Below are 17,477 nucleotides of genomic sequence, written 5' to 3'. Positions count from 1 at the left end.
CTCATTTTGCTTCCTGAAGAAGACTCTCTTTTAGCGATAATACAATTGTGTATGATATACATACATCAATGTTGCCATGCATTCACTCACAAAGGGTATTTTGCAATCCGTCCCACTGTTTGATGTCTTTTCCTACTGTTGTGCTGGATTATGTTCTTAATTAGAGCACAGAATACCGTAAGTTACTATTAACTATCTTAATTTTGGCTATTTTGGGGTAGCCCTCTCTTCAGGCTGGAGCTGCTTGAACCACTGTTGCAACAGGAAATTAAACTCCAAATTCATATAATTTCCTGATTTTGTTCTAAGATTTGACATAGATTCAGGTCAAAAATACTTTCCTTGCTTCTTTGTATCTTGTGAACAAATCTGAACATATTTTGCGCAAATTATAGTATTAAAATGGTTTTGGAATCCAGGTATTCTGAGATACTCAAGCAACTTACATTAAGGAAAACATTTTTTTTTGCTAAGAATACGTTTTTCTTGATAACCTGTAAAAGTTAATTCCTGAACTATTTACTAAACTTTCACAGTTAACCTCATTGTTTAGAATTTTACTCTTACTATTTTTATTTTTATCATTTTTTTCTTTTTCAATTTTTAACCAATTTGCTTTCCTGGGCATAACCGCAAAGACAGTTAAGGCAATTCTTTTTGGTAGTATCATGCAGGGGATCTGCTTGGATTAGCAGCATTTACGATCTCTCAGTGGCCACTGAAGTGTTCACAGTCAGGCTGACTTGGCAAAGTCACAGGCCCCTGGTTTTGTAGCTCTTGGCATTAATTTCCCCATGGTCCCCTCTCACCTATACTCGCCTGAGTTAGTGACCACAGCCCCGCACGGCGTGCTTTTAGAGAGCCGCACGAGCCAGCGTGCAGGTTATGCTCAGCGTTCCTGCTTCTTCTCTCATGCCTTCGTTGCAGGAAGATGCATTCCCCTGCAAGCTACATGCATTCCTCCCAATGTGGGTTTGAGGTCATCAATGCCTTTATTATTTTAGAGAGGAAAACTTTCCATGGGCTTTGTCTGAGACCTGCCTGCCCATCACGGGCTGTTTCACTCGGTTATTGCTTTGCATCCGCTGTCAGCACAGGCTCCTGCTCCCAGCCTGGCTGGCGCGGTTTGGCTGGTGATGCTCCCTGCTACAGTAGACTTGCCACCAATTCCCATCAGGACCAATGTACAGCTAAGAAAGGGGTGATTTATTTACCTACCAGGCAAATGTCTGATGGTTTTACTCTTGGTAGTTTGAAGAGATTTACTGTTAGATATATTTGCACTATAGAGCTAAGAGCAAGGCTCCAGAGCTTTGTCATTAAAGTTGTCAAGAATAAATTGGAATTTCATAGCTCATTATTTTCATAACTAATAATTACAGTGGGTAAAATGTCACCGTAATTGCAGCTCTCTGTGTGTGTGTGTTTTTACATGTGTGCACGTGTGTGTGAAAAACAGGAATCCTTGTGATAAATCCTTACATTTGGAATTTTATGGTCAGAATTTTTCAGTCCTCGATACAGACTTAGAAAACATCCAGAGCCAGGGAAGCAGCAGTTGCAGTGCAAGTGAAACTCTCACCCCTCGGCTGAGGGTACCGCAGGGGTGCCCACTCTTCACCTGCATTGGCAACTTGCTGGGAGCAAAAGACCGGGACCTGATGTGCATAAAATGAAGCCGACTGCAGCCATCCTTGCCTTTAAAATGGAGATGGGAGTCAAGGATGCCCATGCTGTGCTGCAGGCTCTTTGCTGCACCCAGGTTCATTGCTAGGGTGAAGAGGAGGGTGGTGTCGGCGGCGTCGCTGGGCGAGAGCTGTCTCCTGTCGCAGCGAGCTTTCCTGGCTGCCCAGGGAAAAGGGTCTGGGCCCAATCCTGCACTCTGCCATGCGAGGCAAGCCTTTTCACTGACGTGTGCATGCTTTTGCAGGCTCGAGGTGGTGAGGGCAGGTGGGTAGGCAACGGTTAGAGGATTTGGGAGTGCAGGTCTCGCTGTCCAGAGGGCACCAGGGCTTTGTTCCCTGGTGAGTTTGCCGCTGCCTCAGAGTCATGGCGGCAAGGGCCTTTGCCATCACGGCTTACATACCGTGGCAGAGTCACCGTGGGAAACAGCATCTCATCTGCACAGCCGTGGCTTCCCAAGCTGCTGGCTGATGCCCTGCTCAGCTGGGCTGCCCTGCGTCATGGGGTAGTCGACAGGCACCATGTCACGGTGCAGCGAGGCACTGTTGGAGAAAAACACTAAGGAATATTTGAAAAAATCCATGGTTTTGACTGGAACTAAAGAAACTATGACTTTTTGTTTGGTAGCATTCATGGTATTGTCTGGCTTCCTTCTACACCCTCCTCACAGGAGAGGTGCCAGCAGCGAAGGTTTTGAGGCCATGGTGCAAGGTCTAAGTAGGTTTGTGGTTCAAGTTTGCCATCATTTTGTCATGTCCTCAGGAAGCATGGGAGGAGCTGAATTTTCCCCCGCTCTGCCCTAAAGCTTGCTACTAGACTGCATTTAGGGACACCAGGAGGGTTAATCCATCTCTGACACTTGACACTTTCCATTACTAATATTGCTTAAATGGCTTATGGAGGCTGGTAGATCCGCGTCCACATCTGCATCCAGAATATCTGAAAACATGTACAAACAACATGGTGTCAGTCTCTTTAAAGGAATTTTAGGCCCTGCACACAAAGCTCTCCCAGAAAGATTGAAAACCGGTAGCCTGGCAGAAATTTGATGAACGTGGTTGCATGTTACAGTGAGACAGACTTTGGCTGCGGAGCCTGTTTGTGCCCTGCTTACGCTGGAAAGATTGAGGAATTAATTTTTTTTTCATATAATGGGTATGTCAAGTAGCTGCAGAGAAAATATATTAATAAGCAGTCTTACGTTCTTACTTGGTAGTCTTTTCTGAGCTCCCTATTAGAAATATGGGCACAGAGCACTGAGTGGATGTGTTTAAGCTGCTCAGAGCGTGCAGCTCAGTGGACGTCTGGTTAAAAGGCTCATGAAGTCGAGATCTGCTCTGTACAGAAAGGACGTGTTGGATCAGGGCAGTTGTTGCAGGCAGGCACAGGGTTTATTCTTCATGTGGTCACTAGAAAATTCACAAGATACAAAGAAGTGCATGGGTGGGAGAGTGCCTTGCGCATTGTGCTCCCTGACAGTGCAGCACAAGAGGTGCGCAATCTCATTCTTGGTCTCCGTTCCAGCCCGCAATGGATAAGATATGACTTCTGCTCTGAGCAGCGTGTTCAAGGCTTCGTTTATTAAAAGGGGAGACTTTGGCTGGGGATGTCAGCTGCGATGTATTGTTGCAATGCTACCAAAAGCAGTTGCTCGTGCGTGATTTACGTCTGAAGAAATCTGGCAGATTTCTGTTGGTTTAGGGATTCAGTCCTCCACCCTTCCCGGCATGGCATCAGCAGAACTGCTGGTGTGGGTAGAGATCCTGTACCTGAGGAAGGGTCACAGGACTGGTCACAGAAACCAGCCCCGACATCAGCTGGACCCCTCCAGAGTGTGGGCAGCTCGCTTTTACTTGAAATTCATGATTGAAACTGCTAAAAACATGTTAAAAAGAATACATTTTGAAAAATATTAACTATTAAAACCATAATATGCACATTAAAACCATAAAATGGGAAAAAGATATGCTGGCATATTTGTTCCAGAGGTGCAAATAAAATGCAATACCTAGCCTTCATTTCACTATGAAATGATAACAAGCCGTAGATATTAATAACAGAGAATTTCTGTAGAAACAGTAATTTACTACAGAAGAGTCCACTGCAAAAAGTGGTCTTTGGTGTGATTTGTTTCTATTATTGCCAGTACCACTGATTAATAACACACATTTTCAGTTAATTTTGGATCCCGGCATGCCCTTTAATCTTGCATTGTTTCTTTTGTCTTGCTATTACAGAAAAATATATATTGTATCCTGAGGCCTAATTCCAATTACTATAAGTTAATCTATTAGGTGATAAAGCACTACACAGGCAGAAAATGTGTATGTGGAAGTGAAGATGTATCTCGGGATTTGCTGGGGTTTGGCTACCTTGAAATTATGTTCTCTATAAATCTCAAAGCATGTTTTCTGTCTATTTGTGATAACTAAAGCTTTGTTTTGGATGTTGTCCCAGGTATTACGAAACTGGGAGTATTAAGCCTGGAGTGATTGGAGGATCAAAACCAAAGGTCGCCACACCCAAAGTCGTTGAAAAAATTGCGGAGTACAAACGCCAAAATCCCACCATGTTTGCCTGGGAGATCAGGGATAGACTCCTTGCTGAGCGAGTGTGTGACAACGACACCGTGCCCAGCGTCAGTTCAATTAACAGGTAAAGATCTGTCTGGTCCTGGGGAGGGATGCTTCTCAGAAGTGCTGTCACTGAATCCTCATTTGTTAGTAGGACTGGGTGTTTTGGGCTATTTGCAAGAAATGCAGCTTGCATGTGTTTCCACGATGCATTTGGGGCTGGGGAGCAGCTGTAGGCTCACCTTGGTGTCCAAAGCATCACAGATTATGGGCATTTCCAAGGAGTGCACAGTTTCTGCTGCTGGTCTTTGCTTCTTTCCTGTCCTCTCCCCAATCCATGAGTTGCAGTCCTCGCTCGTAACAATCCTACGTGTTTGCTCCAAATGAGGCCCCAGTTCTGCTTTGCAGGGGGGTGGTTCAGTGGCACATGCTTCCTCCAGGCAGAAAGCTCAGATGGCTGTTGAGTGGGGCAGCAGTCATCTGGGAAAAGGGGGGACCTGGGTGCCTGATGGAGGGGACCCAAGGCACAGGGGACCCAAGGCACAGGTCTAAGGTACCGCTTCTGTTGTCCTGATGCCTGCTCACTCTTGCTGAAGTTGGGCCCAGAACCGTGGTGGCTGCTGCCTGCTACTGTCAGCATGAATATCACTGGGGCAATTTGGTTGGTAGCTTTCAAGTGCCTCGGCCGTCTGCTTGTTACATGGACGCACTTAAATGGCCTTGAATTGCTTTTGTAAAAATGCAGGAGAATCTCATCGGGAGCCTTAGTCCCATATTTGGGAGTTTTGCCCTGACCTTGCCAGGCTGGACTGGACTCGCAGAGGGGTCTCGAGCTATACTAAACTTACTGCCATCTCAGCTACACCTTCTGTACTTGCCTGCTTCCTTCCGAGTCGAAGGATGTATAAAGCTGGTATTGAAAAAACCTGGTGAAATACTCTGTTATGTCTCCAGCCCTGCCAGACTGATAATAAGGGGAGTGCTTGGGCAGCCTCATGCACACCCACACCTCTGGCAAGCAGAGTACTTTCATTTTCGCTCAGGAGTATGCTCTGTGCTGGGCTTCGACCTCACCGCGCTGGTGAGATGGTTTTCACTTGTGCGATTGCATGCAAATTCTCTGAATGCAGCTAGGTATAAAGTCCCATCTGTGTCCATGGACGTGAAATAAATTGATGCAATGTTCTCTTATTGGCTATCCCAACCTGATTTGCATTCATGGAGTTGCCGCTTGAGTAGCTGGAGTGCCTTCCCCAGCGTTAGCGGAGAGTGGTGTGTCTGCCTTGCCGAACTGAACATTGAGTCATATGTTTGTGTGTTTAAGAGCAAAAACGGGTCAGTTCACGCGCAGCCTTTCCTGCTGCCTGGGAGCTCCAGACACGCTGACACTCCAGAGCAGCATTCAGTAACTCTACAGACATAGCATTTTCATTTTTAAAAAGGATTTGAGAAATAATACAGACACCAGGAAAAATGAGGGAAAATCGCACTCTGATTGTCCTCAAGTAACTAAGGGCACACTCTGCTTTCATAAAAGTCAGCTCAAGCCCTGCCATGTGAGAAGCATTGCTGCTGTGAGCAGCCCTGTATTTGTGTAGTGGGACTTCAAGCATCCTCCAAAAACCTACCAAAAAGGCAGTCATAGCTCTAGAAAAATGAGGGACTAAGTAGCTTCCAGTCGTGTTTTGAGCCAGTTTCAATATTCTACCTCTTGCTGCATCCTTGTGTGTTTCCACAATGATAATGTCCGCACACCCACTACCATTGCATCAGAAACCTGTTTCATCATCTGCCACCAAGTTTTTTGGCCGGAAATCTCATTCTTCCTCATCTGCTTGCGGCTGTGGCTAACATCTTTTCCTTTTCTTAAAGGTGTGAAATCCCTTTTTAAAAATGCAGGCAATCTTCTTGAGTCAGTATGTTTACCCAGAGAATTGTTTTTGCCAGCCTGGGAGCACATCCTGAAAACCCAGACCAAACTAGCATAACAAGAAACCTGGAATTCGCATCAAAACAGTTGGCTTTAATGCTAAATCCTCCCAGTTCCACACTGCAGTCTGTGGGATTTATCCTCATATTTAAAATTAAGTGTATACTTCAAGGCTTGGATGGTAGGGATGTTACATGCCAAAGATGCAGACCCCCTGCTCTGAAGGCACAATGCTCTTATTCACCACTGAGGTGCAGATCAGGTGCTGCCCTGTCGCCGCAGACCTGAACGCATCCGAAATCGCTCAGTGCGGTTCCCATCCTGCTGCAGGGAGGGTGAAGCTGAGCAGTTGGCATTCCTGCACAGGGTGGACGGAGCTGCGCGCTGCTCTCCCATCCCTGCCTCCCCGGTGGAGAGAGGGAATCCCCGGGGGCCGTGCTGTTCCCTTCAGGGGAGCTGTCGCTGCTCTTGGAGAACGACGGGGTCGCTGGGATGGACTGCACTCGGCACTCCCTGCTGCCGAGGGTGCCTTTTAGCAGATGAATTTGAGCTGCTGCCCCCATATAGAAGTGAATAATAACTATTATTATTAATTAATAACATTAATTAATATTAATAATAGGCCACTCTTCCGCAGCAGGAGCAACTCTGTGTGATTAAGGCTTAATTAATCATTGTGATTAGTTTTGCTCAAATAAGCTGAGAGCTGCCCAGCTGCTTCAAAGTGCTCCAGTCCTCCGACCCTCCAGAGATGAAGACGTTTATGTGTCAGAAGGACCTGGACACCCTTCCCTCGCCATGATGGTGAGGCGGGCTTGTGCAGGGTGTTATTTCCACTCTTGCTCATGCAGCGTGCCAGGTCTTTGGCTGTGCTCCCCCACCGAAGCTGCTTGTACAGCTCCCTCTGACGCCCGCGCCAGGCTGGCTCCTCTGGTCGGTGGCCAGGGAATTTGCTGCCGAGGACCCATCCACCAAAGACGTCTAACACCCAGCAGCTTCGCTGTGGGGCTGGCAGCTGAAAGCTGGCTTACTAACAGACCAAGCCCCCACCAGCCTCAGTCAGACTCTGCAGAGGGAAGGGAGGGGAAGGGGATGGCAGCTTGTCCTCTTCTGGGATGGGGCCAGGCTTCACTGGTTGTGGTTCCTGTACCGGCTCACGGGGTGGCTTTCAAGCAAGCAACTGCTGTTTGTTCCTGTGAATGCATCCCCACGCCAGCTCCATCTCATGCCTCCCCTCCTCTCCCCTCTTCCAAATTCACGGCAGGCAGAAATGGAAGAAGAGTTTGTTAGGTAAAGAGAGGAGAAGTGCTGACCGCAGCATTACCACTGTTTAAGAGTGCGTCAGGCAGGGAGATGTGCAGTAAGCGAGCAGCGTGCCTCCTTCAAGCCCATTCCGATTCTGCTGCAGTTGGTGGCAGAACTGTGTTATCTCTGGAGGCATTTTAAACCCCGTTTTTTTTTTTTTTTTTTCACAGTGCATTGGCAGGTGAGCACTTGCTAGAGCACCTCCCCAGCCCTTCTTAGCAGCTGCCCTCTGTCTTGCAACACAACATAGGCCTTCTAGTTTTTCTGCATCTCTGAATTCTTCGTGATTGACATCATTATAAATCAGAGCAGGGGCTGTCCTCGGTGATGACAATGCAGTTATTCAGCTTTTAAGACTAGCATTTAATCCAACACATGTTTGTTTTAATATTAATTTGGCTAAGCAGGTCCTTTTCCAAGTTATCCAAGTTCTTGAGCTGTGTGAGTACTGTACCTGGGGTGGTCTAGGGACAACCTTGCAAATGTGTCCCAGCACCCAAGGGTGCAGATCACAGCCTGCTGGGACGTCAGGACCCAGAAGTGTCCAGCTCCCTGAGGAGGGGGCGCTGGGCACAACAGGTGCCCAAATAGCAACAGATATCTCTTTCCTGGGTGGTGAGGACTCAGTCCTCAAAGGGACCGAAGCACCAAACTCTGCAGCATCCCAAGGAGCGTGTAGGAGTCAGTCACCCAAATGTCCATAATGGCAGGGGCTGGAGGCAAAAACATGGTCCTGGTCCACCTGCCAAACTTTGGTCTTTCAGGGGATGATGAGGGGATAATATGCAGAAAGGCATTTTTGTACTGATGTAGGTGTCCGGAAGTGAAAAATAGTGTCTGATGCCCCCTGCAATTGCGTGCTTAATGCTAAGTAGTCATTTCAACTACATACAGGATCATACGGACGAAGGTGCAGCAGCCACCCAATCAGCAGGTCCCAGCCTCCAGTCACAGCATAGGTAAGGAAAACTTTTTTCTTTTTAATATAAAAAAAAATAGCATAATGGATTACAAATATTCTAAAGAACTTTTAATCATTCTTATGGACAGATAATTCTGCATAAAACACTTCAGCACACGTGCTAATGCACCTTCTTTGTCATTCTCCAAGGGCTGAACATAGTAAATGAATTTTATAAATAGTGCTAAAAGGTTTTGAATTTTACTGATTATTATGATAAATAGCTTTCACCATGAGACAGAAAATTGAAATCTAAACCAAAAAACCCCCACTAATGGGGGTCTATAGAATGTCAGATAATTAAAGTAATAAATCAAGAAAGGGATACTTATTCATAACATTTTCTGCATCATTAGTCAGTAAGTAGTTTTGAATGTGTTTTTTTCATCTATCAACCATCCCTTCCATAATTCTTTGTGCACTTGCAGTCTTGAGTGAAGAGGTAGCAAAACTTTCCGAAACTTTAATTCAGCCACAGACCAGTGATGCTGCGCCCTGAGGCCAGTGATGCTGGCGGAGGGGGTCCCTGGGAGGGGTGTCCCGGCTGGTGAGGCATCCTCAGCCCTTCAAGAGGCTGTGTGTCTCTCTGGGGTGGCCGCTCTGCCGTGCTGCAGCAGGGATGGAGGGGCTGGGTCAAGGCTCAGGGCTGCTTTCTTTTTGTCCTTGTTCCATGAAAGCCGCCAGAGCATAGTTAAGCCCTTGCTCCATAGGCAAAAGGAGGTGGGGGACACCCTGTTCCTCTCTGCCTTCATGCTCTCACCTGTGAAATGTGGAAATGCTTGCTGACCTCCCTTGGCAAGGGTGGGCTGGCACCGTGAGACAGAGCGAGGGCGCAGAGCTGTGTGAACTCTGCGGGCTTGTCAAAGAAATCATGCTGCAGCCCCGTGTCCTGAGCCTTTCTCTCCAGGAGATGCCAAAACAGTCTCAGAGGAGGAACAGCATCCCCCAGTTTGCTATGGTGGCTTAAGGGCTGTCTCTCCTTGAGGAAAACAAGAGCAGAGAAGAGAATTCTTGTTTCTCAGGCCTTGGGGTAGATAGGGGCAGCAAGGATTCCCAACACAGGTTTGCTCCATGTGGGCTGTGCCTGGGGGTCTTCAGTGTGGTCCTGCAGAGGAACCCCCTGTGCTCAGGGGCTGCACGGAGCTTTCTGGGATGCGGGGATGTGCCAGCACAGGCTCAGCCTGTGAGCAGGTGGAGGTGACAGTGGTATTGCCTCCTCTGCCTGCTTGCGTACAGCCTCAGACTCCCACCGCATCACGCGGACACAGTGTCTGCAGCCCTGGCCGACATCTCCAGGCTTGTGTCAGGTGTGATGAATGACCCCCCCTTGGCTGGACACAGCCAGCACCCTTTCCCAAGGCCTCTGTTAAAGCAAAGTGGATTTAGTTTGTATTTTGGGGAGCCTCAGGGCCTTTCAGCCATGTGGCCCACAGCTGGCCACCCTGAGGACCCTGGGCAACCCCAGCTGTCTGGGAGGCTTCACTGGCTGAAGGCTGGTGGCTTGGGCCAGCAGGACGCAGGCAACAAGCCAAGCGCAGCAAGTGGAGGCTGCTCCGCTCCCATGAGGTTCCTGCACTGAGAGGCTGGCAGCCTGCCCCACGCCCTCGCTGGGGAACCCATTTGTAGAGCCTCCTCTCTCTGCATGGCTGTGCTTCCAGCCAGCTCTGTCCACCTTGCTGATGACACAGGCTGGTAAGTCGCCTGATGGAGTCTGCTGTCCTGAGCAATGCGCCTTCTCACTGTGCCTCACTCAGGACGGGCAACCGACCACTAAAGAAAGAGCATCCTCCATCCTGCAGCGCATGGCCCTGGCCCCTCGTGACGGAGGCGAGGGGTGACCATGCCTCCACTCCTGCCCCTGCCCAGGGCTGCTGCGGCATGCTGCTGGGCTGGGCTGGGCTGGGGTCCTTCCCCAGCTGGAGGGGCTGTGGTGGCTGGCAGAGCCCCAGCCCACCTTGGTCATGCCGTGGGGGCCGGTGGCTTTTGGGGAGGCTGGCATTCATGTTGTCCTGCCCACTGACCACCTGGTCTTGCCTTGCAGCCTCCACGGGGTCTGTGACCCAGGTGTCCTCCGTCAGCACCGACTCTGCCGGCTCATCCTACTCCATCAGCGGGATCCTGGGAATCGCCTCCCCCGGCACTGAGAGCAACAAGCGCAAGCGGGACGAAGGTAGTGGGAGCTGTTTTCTGGCAGCAGGGTGCATGCCAACACACAGCCGGGAGGGATGGGACAGGGCTGGGGCAGATACTGCATGCATGCAACGTGGTGGAGCTGCAGATGCCCCCCATCGCTGTCAGCTGCGGTGGGGTTTAGTCCCGTCTCAGCAGGCCTTTGCCAAGGTCACAGCCTACCCAGGGACCTTCGGTGTGACCCAGTGGCCAGAGGCAGGACCTCTTCGAGGAGCGGAGGCTTGTCTGGGTGGTTCAGAAAGCACTGGGGGTGTGTCACAGTTTTTAACCAGACCCTTCTCCCGACTGGGGAACATTTCCATCCTGCTAGTGAAAAGGGGAAAAGTCACCATTATGTTGACACTGTGGCAACCTGAAATACGAAGTGTCAGAGACAGAAAATTAATGGCTGAGCTGTCTGCGATGCTGCGTCTCTGCAGGTCCCCCCAGTGCCGGGGGCTTTTGTCAGTCCAGGACATGGAAACGAGCATGATCTGGTTGGGGTTGGATGTTGTGGGTGCTCCTCAGATCTGCTGCAGGGTTTATGATCCTGTTTCATTCTGTGTGCTGGCACTTTCCGAATGAAAACACTGTTTTGGAGAGAAGGACATTGGGGATAGAGTGGAAGGGAAAAGGAGAAATTCTGTGTTGGTGTCTTACAAAAGTGCATTTAACCTAAGGCATCCCTTTCATTTAGTAAGAGCTTACAGAGAGGAGTTGAGGCCAAGACTGTGGACATGTGTGTGGTAGCAGAGGGGACACCAGAGCCTTAGCAGTGATGCTGTGGTTGTGGCTGCAGAGGGCACCTGGAGGAGGGGTGGCTGCCCGCCCCGCAGCAGCACTGGGGGCTGGGGGTCCCCATTTGCTCTTGGTGGGGGTGCTGCCGTCCTGCCCAGGAGCAGGTCAGGCTCCTGCCCCTCACTGTGGAGCACCCATTGTCCCTGGCTCCTGTGTCACCCATGCGGGTCCAGTGCCATCCTGCAGCCAGCACGGGTCTGCATCCCTGTGCCTCCTGCTACCCCCCACTGCCCCCCACTGCCTGGCCCCACAGGAGGTGTAGGAGGGATGGGCGGGTGGGCAGGAGCCATAGTGACATTAACTGAATCCCTGGGGAAACCCAGCTAAAAGTGGGAGAGGAGACTGGTGCCCAAGCTGTGCAGATAGGGTCAGGTGTCTGCAGATGTGCTGGTGGACATGCCCGGTGTGGTCCAGAGTAGCGCTTGCTTTACTGAAACTGGGGGAAAAACTGCAAGAGGTTTCTGGGGCCAATTTCAGCCATGTGGGGTCTGGTCCAATGGTGGGAGTATAAAACTCCCTGTGTTCAGGTACTTGCTGAATATGCTGTTGTTTGTTAACTCTGCGATTGTATATCTGATTTTTTTTTTTTTCCCCAAATCAAGGCCACAAGTGCATACATAAATATATGCATTAAAACAAGTAGGGTAGAAATTTTGTATTTTATCAGCCATGTCAGGAGAGAGGCTGTCTGTGTTGAAACCACACGGCTCTGTCACAGCCCTGTCCCGAAGCACCGGTTCTTGGATGCCTGTGATTAAGAAGAATCTCTGATTTAGACTGGAGAGGATTCTCTGGCTAAGAAACGAGAAGCTCCCAAGATTGTAGAGAAAAGAATTAAATGTTTCCTTGGAAAGATCAGAAGCAGAGCTGAGAAATTCCCCAGCTTTTGCCAGTTCACGTTTAGAAGAGAGCATGTGATTTCTAAAACAACCCCCATCGTTTTGGCAGGATGAGTCATGGTTTTCGAGCTTGTAAGCTGGACAGTAATGCTGTCCTCAGCAGACCATTTAAACTGCTTTTATAATAGTCTCAGGGCTGCAGATTTGGAGAGGCATAAACAGATACTTCAACATCTTTGTGTGTTTGAGGAGATCCCTGGGAGCATCCATAACCCCTTCCCAACCTGCTCAGCACAAGGTCCCTCTGCACAGGTGGGCGCGAAGTGCCCACGGAGGCATCCCAAGGCTCTATGCTGCAGGTGGCAGGGAGGTGGATCATGTATGCTAGCCTCTCGTGTGAAGAAGAGAAGCATGTCATCTAATTATGGCCTGTATCATGATGCAGATGCACAAGGGGGCAGAGTTAACTTTACCATTTCCCGACTTCAGAGAGCTGTAGAGAGACTATGTCCGTATCGAGCTCCTCACATCATGTCTTTTGCCATGTTGCACCATTTCTCGGTAGCTGCTGCAAAGGTGTGTGGCTGCTGCTGTACCTCTCTGTGTGCATCTCCTGGAGAAGCAGGCTGCGCAGCGCTTGTCCAGTGGTCCCGGCTCCCCTTGGCCTGTGAGCGACGTGGGGTGGACTAGGCCCTCCATCTTCCAGCTGCATTGAGCGCTCGGTGTGATTCATTACCCGGTTTTGTTCTCCTCACTCTTGACTTTTTTTTAGCAGATGTCACCAGTCTTTAACCCAGTGGGGAGCTTGCTGGGTAGCAACAGGGGCAAACCAAATCAGACAGTCTTTATTGGTTTATATAGCTGAAGGTGTCATTTTTTTCCCTGTTGTAATACGGACTTGGAGCAGATGTGCCTTCGCGGGGGATCGGTTGCTTTCACTTGTGGTTAAAGGACATGCTACTGGAGACTGACACAAGAAGCAGGCTGTTCTGTAACGAGGCAGAGAGATACAGTCAGCCGCCGCAGCCTCAAGCAGCAGAGGCTGCTGGGCAGCAATCTTGCTGCTTTGCTTGCAGATTGCCTCTTTCAAGTTCTGTGGCTGTACATTTGCCTGGCCCCACAGCTCAGGAAAAAGATGTAGAGGAGGGGGTGTGGGGCAGGGGTGTGCAGAATGATCTAGTGAATGGGGTGTGTTTTAGGGAAGCCAAGGGTGGTCAGCGAGACCACAAGTCAGAGCAGGCTGAATGCTCCGTCCAGTGCGTACAGCCATCGGCAGTGCAAGGACTGTTTTCACTGCACTGCTTAGAGCTGGTCGGGTGGCTGATGATGGTCCTGTAATGGGACACCTGACAAGGTCTGCATTTTTGGGAAGTGCTGAGCATCCCCTGTCTGGAGGTCAAAGCTTTCTGAAGTGGGATTAAATAATCTTTGGTGAGCTGTGAGAGTAGGGCTAAAGGGAGCTGTGTCCCCAGGCAGGGCAGGGCTGTGAGTGGTCTGGAGGAAGATCTGAGGATCCTGTGGAAGGATGGGGGAGGAAGGGCCAAAGCAGGGAAGGCAGAGCCCACCCCTCCTTCTCCCTTCACTCCTTTGTCTCCTAGCCCTGGTTTCCATCCTGTGCACTGTAGAGCTCTGCAGGTAGGGGAGAGCTGCCAGAAGAGCTTAAGCCCAACTGACTGATGCTCTGGGCATGTTCGTGCTGTCCCAGCTGAGAGGGATCCTGAAGTAGGCACACGTGCCAGAGGCATGGGACGTGGCTCTCACCTGGGATCTTCTTGAGAGCTGGTGGTGTCTCTTCTTGTCTCTGCAGAAGAGCAGCATCTCTCCATCAAAGCCTAGGCAAAGCCCAGGACTCCTGCTTCTACAACACCCCTGTTCTCTGTAAGAGGCAGGCTGTGTGTGCTGCCCTCTTCTAACTGCTTATCTCCCCGGGGAGAGGGGCGCATGTGGGGGGTGATGCTGGCTGCCATAGGGACAAGCTCAGTGGAGAAGCACCATCACACCTCATGCAGAGCCCTCTGCTTGCCAGTCCAGCAGGGCTTGGGCTGCTCAGTCTGAGCATGTCATGACTGTACACAAGTTTTGCCTTTGGCACAAGCAGCTGCCATTTGTGCTCTGCTCCAGCCGGCACTCGCTGTCAGGGCTGGCCTGGGGGCCAGGGGAAGAGGCTCAGTTCCCACACCCTTGCAGAGAGCTGTGAGTGGCTCTCACTGGATTTATGAAGAGGGGTTGAAAGAATTACATCAGTCTCCATTCTCATACCTCTTCCTTGCTTTAGGCAACATGTGGACCATTTTCCTACATGGGAGTGATGACCTTTGGAGCAAATGCTGTGTATTGTGTTGGGGAACATCATGCTTAGTTGTGAGTCTTCTACCAACCAGCTGATTCTGCAGCTGTAGACATTTACATGCTTTTAGCAGCTTAGCCCAGTCCAAGACCCACAGCCTGACTGATGCAGAAATATGCTTATATCCTCACTTTGACACTGAAACATGCAAAAATCTCTGATACTGGCAGCTAATAGGGGCAGTCTGTGAACATGAGCAGCAGCCAAGCCAGGCTGAAATCTGTTTGCATACAGTAGTTGCTCCATAAGTCCAGGACGCCCATTGTGTCGCCAGTGCTACAGCTATGCTGCTAAACTAGAGACTGTTGGTGCACAGGCAAAAACTTCGGCTGGCCCATCCTGCTATGGTTAGCACTGCCCTGGCATGATTTAGGCCTGTGCAAGCTGACGTCCTCTCAGCCAGTGTCTACTAATGCAGGGGTTGGCACAGGGAGGGCATCGCTCTGCTGCTCAGCTCAGGTGCAGCTGCAGTGGTACAGAGGGTAAGAGAGTTTCCTCGCAGGGACACAGAGTGTGCTAGACGAGTCAGCCTGTTTTCTTCCCTCGTGTGGATGCAGCTGATTAGAGCAAAAGGCTACATGCAGCAATGAGCGCCTTACTGCAAACTGTCAGCTCGGCCCTGGCCCCCGCCAGGAAGCGCCATCGGAACCAAATCGAGCAGGACACCCTCAACAAAGCACTGTGCAGGATGCGAGTGTCTGCTACCCACCCACCCCTTCTTGCTGCAGAAGAGGTTTGGCAGATTTAAATACCTGCACCAAGCAGCTGCACAGACCGTATTTCAAATTCACTGTTATAGAGTCTTCTCAGTGGTGGAGGCATTTGGGGAATTGAAACCAGCATAACAGGAGACCTTCACTCATATGAGTTGTTTTGTTTCCATTCTCACCAACCATAACCCTACGTTGCTGTCAGCATCTGGTGTGATGATATAGGTGCTTTTGCTTTGTTTTCTCAACTGAACTCTTTGAAAAATGCCTTTCCTTTAAGCATAGACTTGGTATACTTAAAGGTGTTTGGGTCACAGCCTTCTGTCTGGAAGGATAAAGCCTCCAAGAGCGGGCAGGGATGCTAATGGGAATGAGAAGAAACGGGGCAGGTGCAATCCAGTGCCTTATAAAACATCTGATGTTACAATCACCACGTTTTCATGCAGGGATGCCCCCGGTTAGGCATGTCTGGGCATCCCAGCAGCACTGACCTGTGCAGCTGGCTGGAGCTGCTGGGCACATTTCTGATGGTGCCAGTGCTGCTGTGGCTGCAGGAGATGCCTGCCTTTGAGAACGGCCAACCAAGTGCTTTGCACTGACAAATGCGGACATGAGCTGGCCGTGTCAGTGACACGTCTGGGGGGAGAGAGACCAGGAAAAGCAAAGCAAGCATGACTAAATATGAGTGAGGACTAATAACACAGACAGTATTTCTGCATTCTGTGTCTTTCCTTCGTGTCTTTTCCTATGCCCATGAACTATGTTTTCCCAGCGGGACAGAAACAAAAAGCTACAGTCACAGCTAGGCAGAGACTTGCAAGGCTGTGGGCGCAAATGCCTTGGAGGCTGCATGGCAGATGGTCAGCAACCTTGAAAGGGAGCACAATGCTGAGTAGGTGCTGCCAGGATCTTCTGTCATCCCTTCTTGTGGCTGAGGGACAATGTGGCTTCCAGTGCAACCTCTAGGAGGTTGCTGGGAAGGCTTATAAAGTGTTTTTTCCCTTTGGTTTAGCTTCACTTCTTTAAATGTTGAACACCAGAACCACAGCTGGTACCTGTCTCCTCTGAGTGTGGTCAGGTGCTATGTCCACAGCTCTGTCCCCATGGGAGCTCTGCCCTGTGACCTGCAGTGTATTCATGCAGCACATGAATCGTGTCCAGGGGCATCCCGCTGCTCTGTCTTCTTGCGGTGGAGACAAACATCTGCCCATTCTGCCCTCTTGGTCCCACTGTCCTGCCTGTGTCCTCCATCTGTCCTGCCAGTGGAGACTCCCCACCTTGTCACTGAGCACCATGCCATGGGGATGTCCTGGCTAGGCTGAAGCCCTGGCTGAAAATGCGGCTCACATTGAGGGGTTATAAGGGCAGCCCTGCCAGCTATGGGCTTAGTTGTGAGCATGTAAACCCCCCTTTCCAGCCACAGCTTTCCAAGTCTTAGTAAACACAAAGTAGATCTCATTGTCGCTTCCTTGGTAATGGAGGATCTTCATTCTTCTGTCTCTGAGGACTGAAACATGGGACTCCTCTGGTCACCCATGGGCCCCTCTTCCTGGCAGCCAGTGCTGGCAGGGGACCTGGGTCCAGGCTTTGCGGGTGCTCTCTGTGTACTGCTCATCCCAGACACCTCTGGTGAGATACTGCTCTGGCATAAGAGTCCTTTCCTCTCTTGGGGTTGGGATCTCCTCCTACTCCAGACTTACTCCTTCAAGTTTCCTGAATAGGTTTAGGCACTTTTGGCCTGGGGGCGGGGTTTGAGCATCCCTATCAGGGAGGACTCACTGAATGAGGGGTCACAGCGCTGATGGGGACTGCAGGGCATTGGACAGTCTCTGGTGTGGGAGTTCAGGAGGTGAAGGAGCCCACAGACATGTTTGTATTGTCTGCACATACTCCAGAGCATCAGCAGGAGTAAAATACACATTGCAGCCAGTGGATGATGGAATTCAGTGCAGAAATCAATCACTGTCGAGGTCCCACGTTGACAGAAGTCCCCATAACTCCTCTCATCCTAGATAAGGACCTGAGCCTGACAGTACGTGGTGGGGATCGATTGTCCTCTCCATCTCTTCCTTGGGGTCTTCTGCACCATGCAAGTGATGTGCAAAGTTCTGAAGCCTTTGGGGATCTGAACCGCAAGGGAAACAGTCAAAAACAGGCTGTGA

At 50.2% G+C, this 17,477-nt stretch overlaps 1 protein-coding gene across 7 annotated transcripts in view; it reads left to right on the top strand.

Annotated features, from left to right (window-relative positions):
• PAX5 (paired box 5) overlaps nt 1–17,477 on the top strand; it is a 139,986-nt gene that overhangs the window by 8,265 nt on the left and 114,244 nt on the right. For 5 of the 7 annotated variants that reach the window (XM_075726223.1, XM_075726221.1, XM_075726220.1 and 2 more), the window contains exons 3-5: nt 4,141–4,338; nt 8,386–8,450; nt 10,494–10,622. In XM_075726223.1, coding sequence (XP_075582338.1) covers nt 4,141–4,338; nt 8,386–8,450; nt 10,494–10,622 — 392 coding nt within the window. The remainder of the gene's footprint in view (nt 1–4,140; nt 4,339–8,385; nt 8,451–10,493; nt 10,623–17,477) is intronic. The other 2 variants (XM_075726226.1, XM_075726225.1) reach the window with 2 other exon arrangements.

This window comes from Pelecanus crispus, chromosome Z (assembly GCF_030463565.1).
Source record: "Pelecanus crispus isolate bPelCri1 chromosome Z, bPelCri1.pri, whole genome shotgun sequence".
Classification (NCBI taxonomy): domain Eukaryota; kingdom Metazoa; phylum Chordata; class Aves; order Pelecaniformes; family Pelecanidae; genus Pelecanus; species Pelecanus crispus.
Note: the sequence above shows the minus strand (reverse complement) of the source record. Positions and strands in the feature narration are given on the sequence as shown.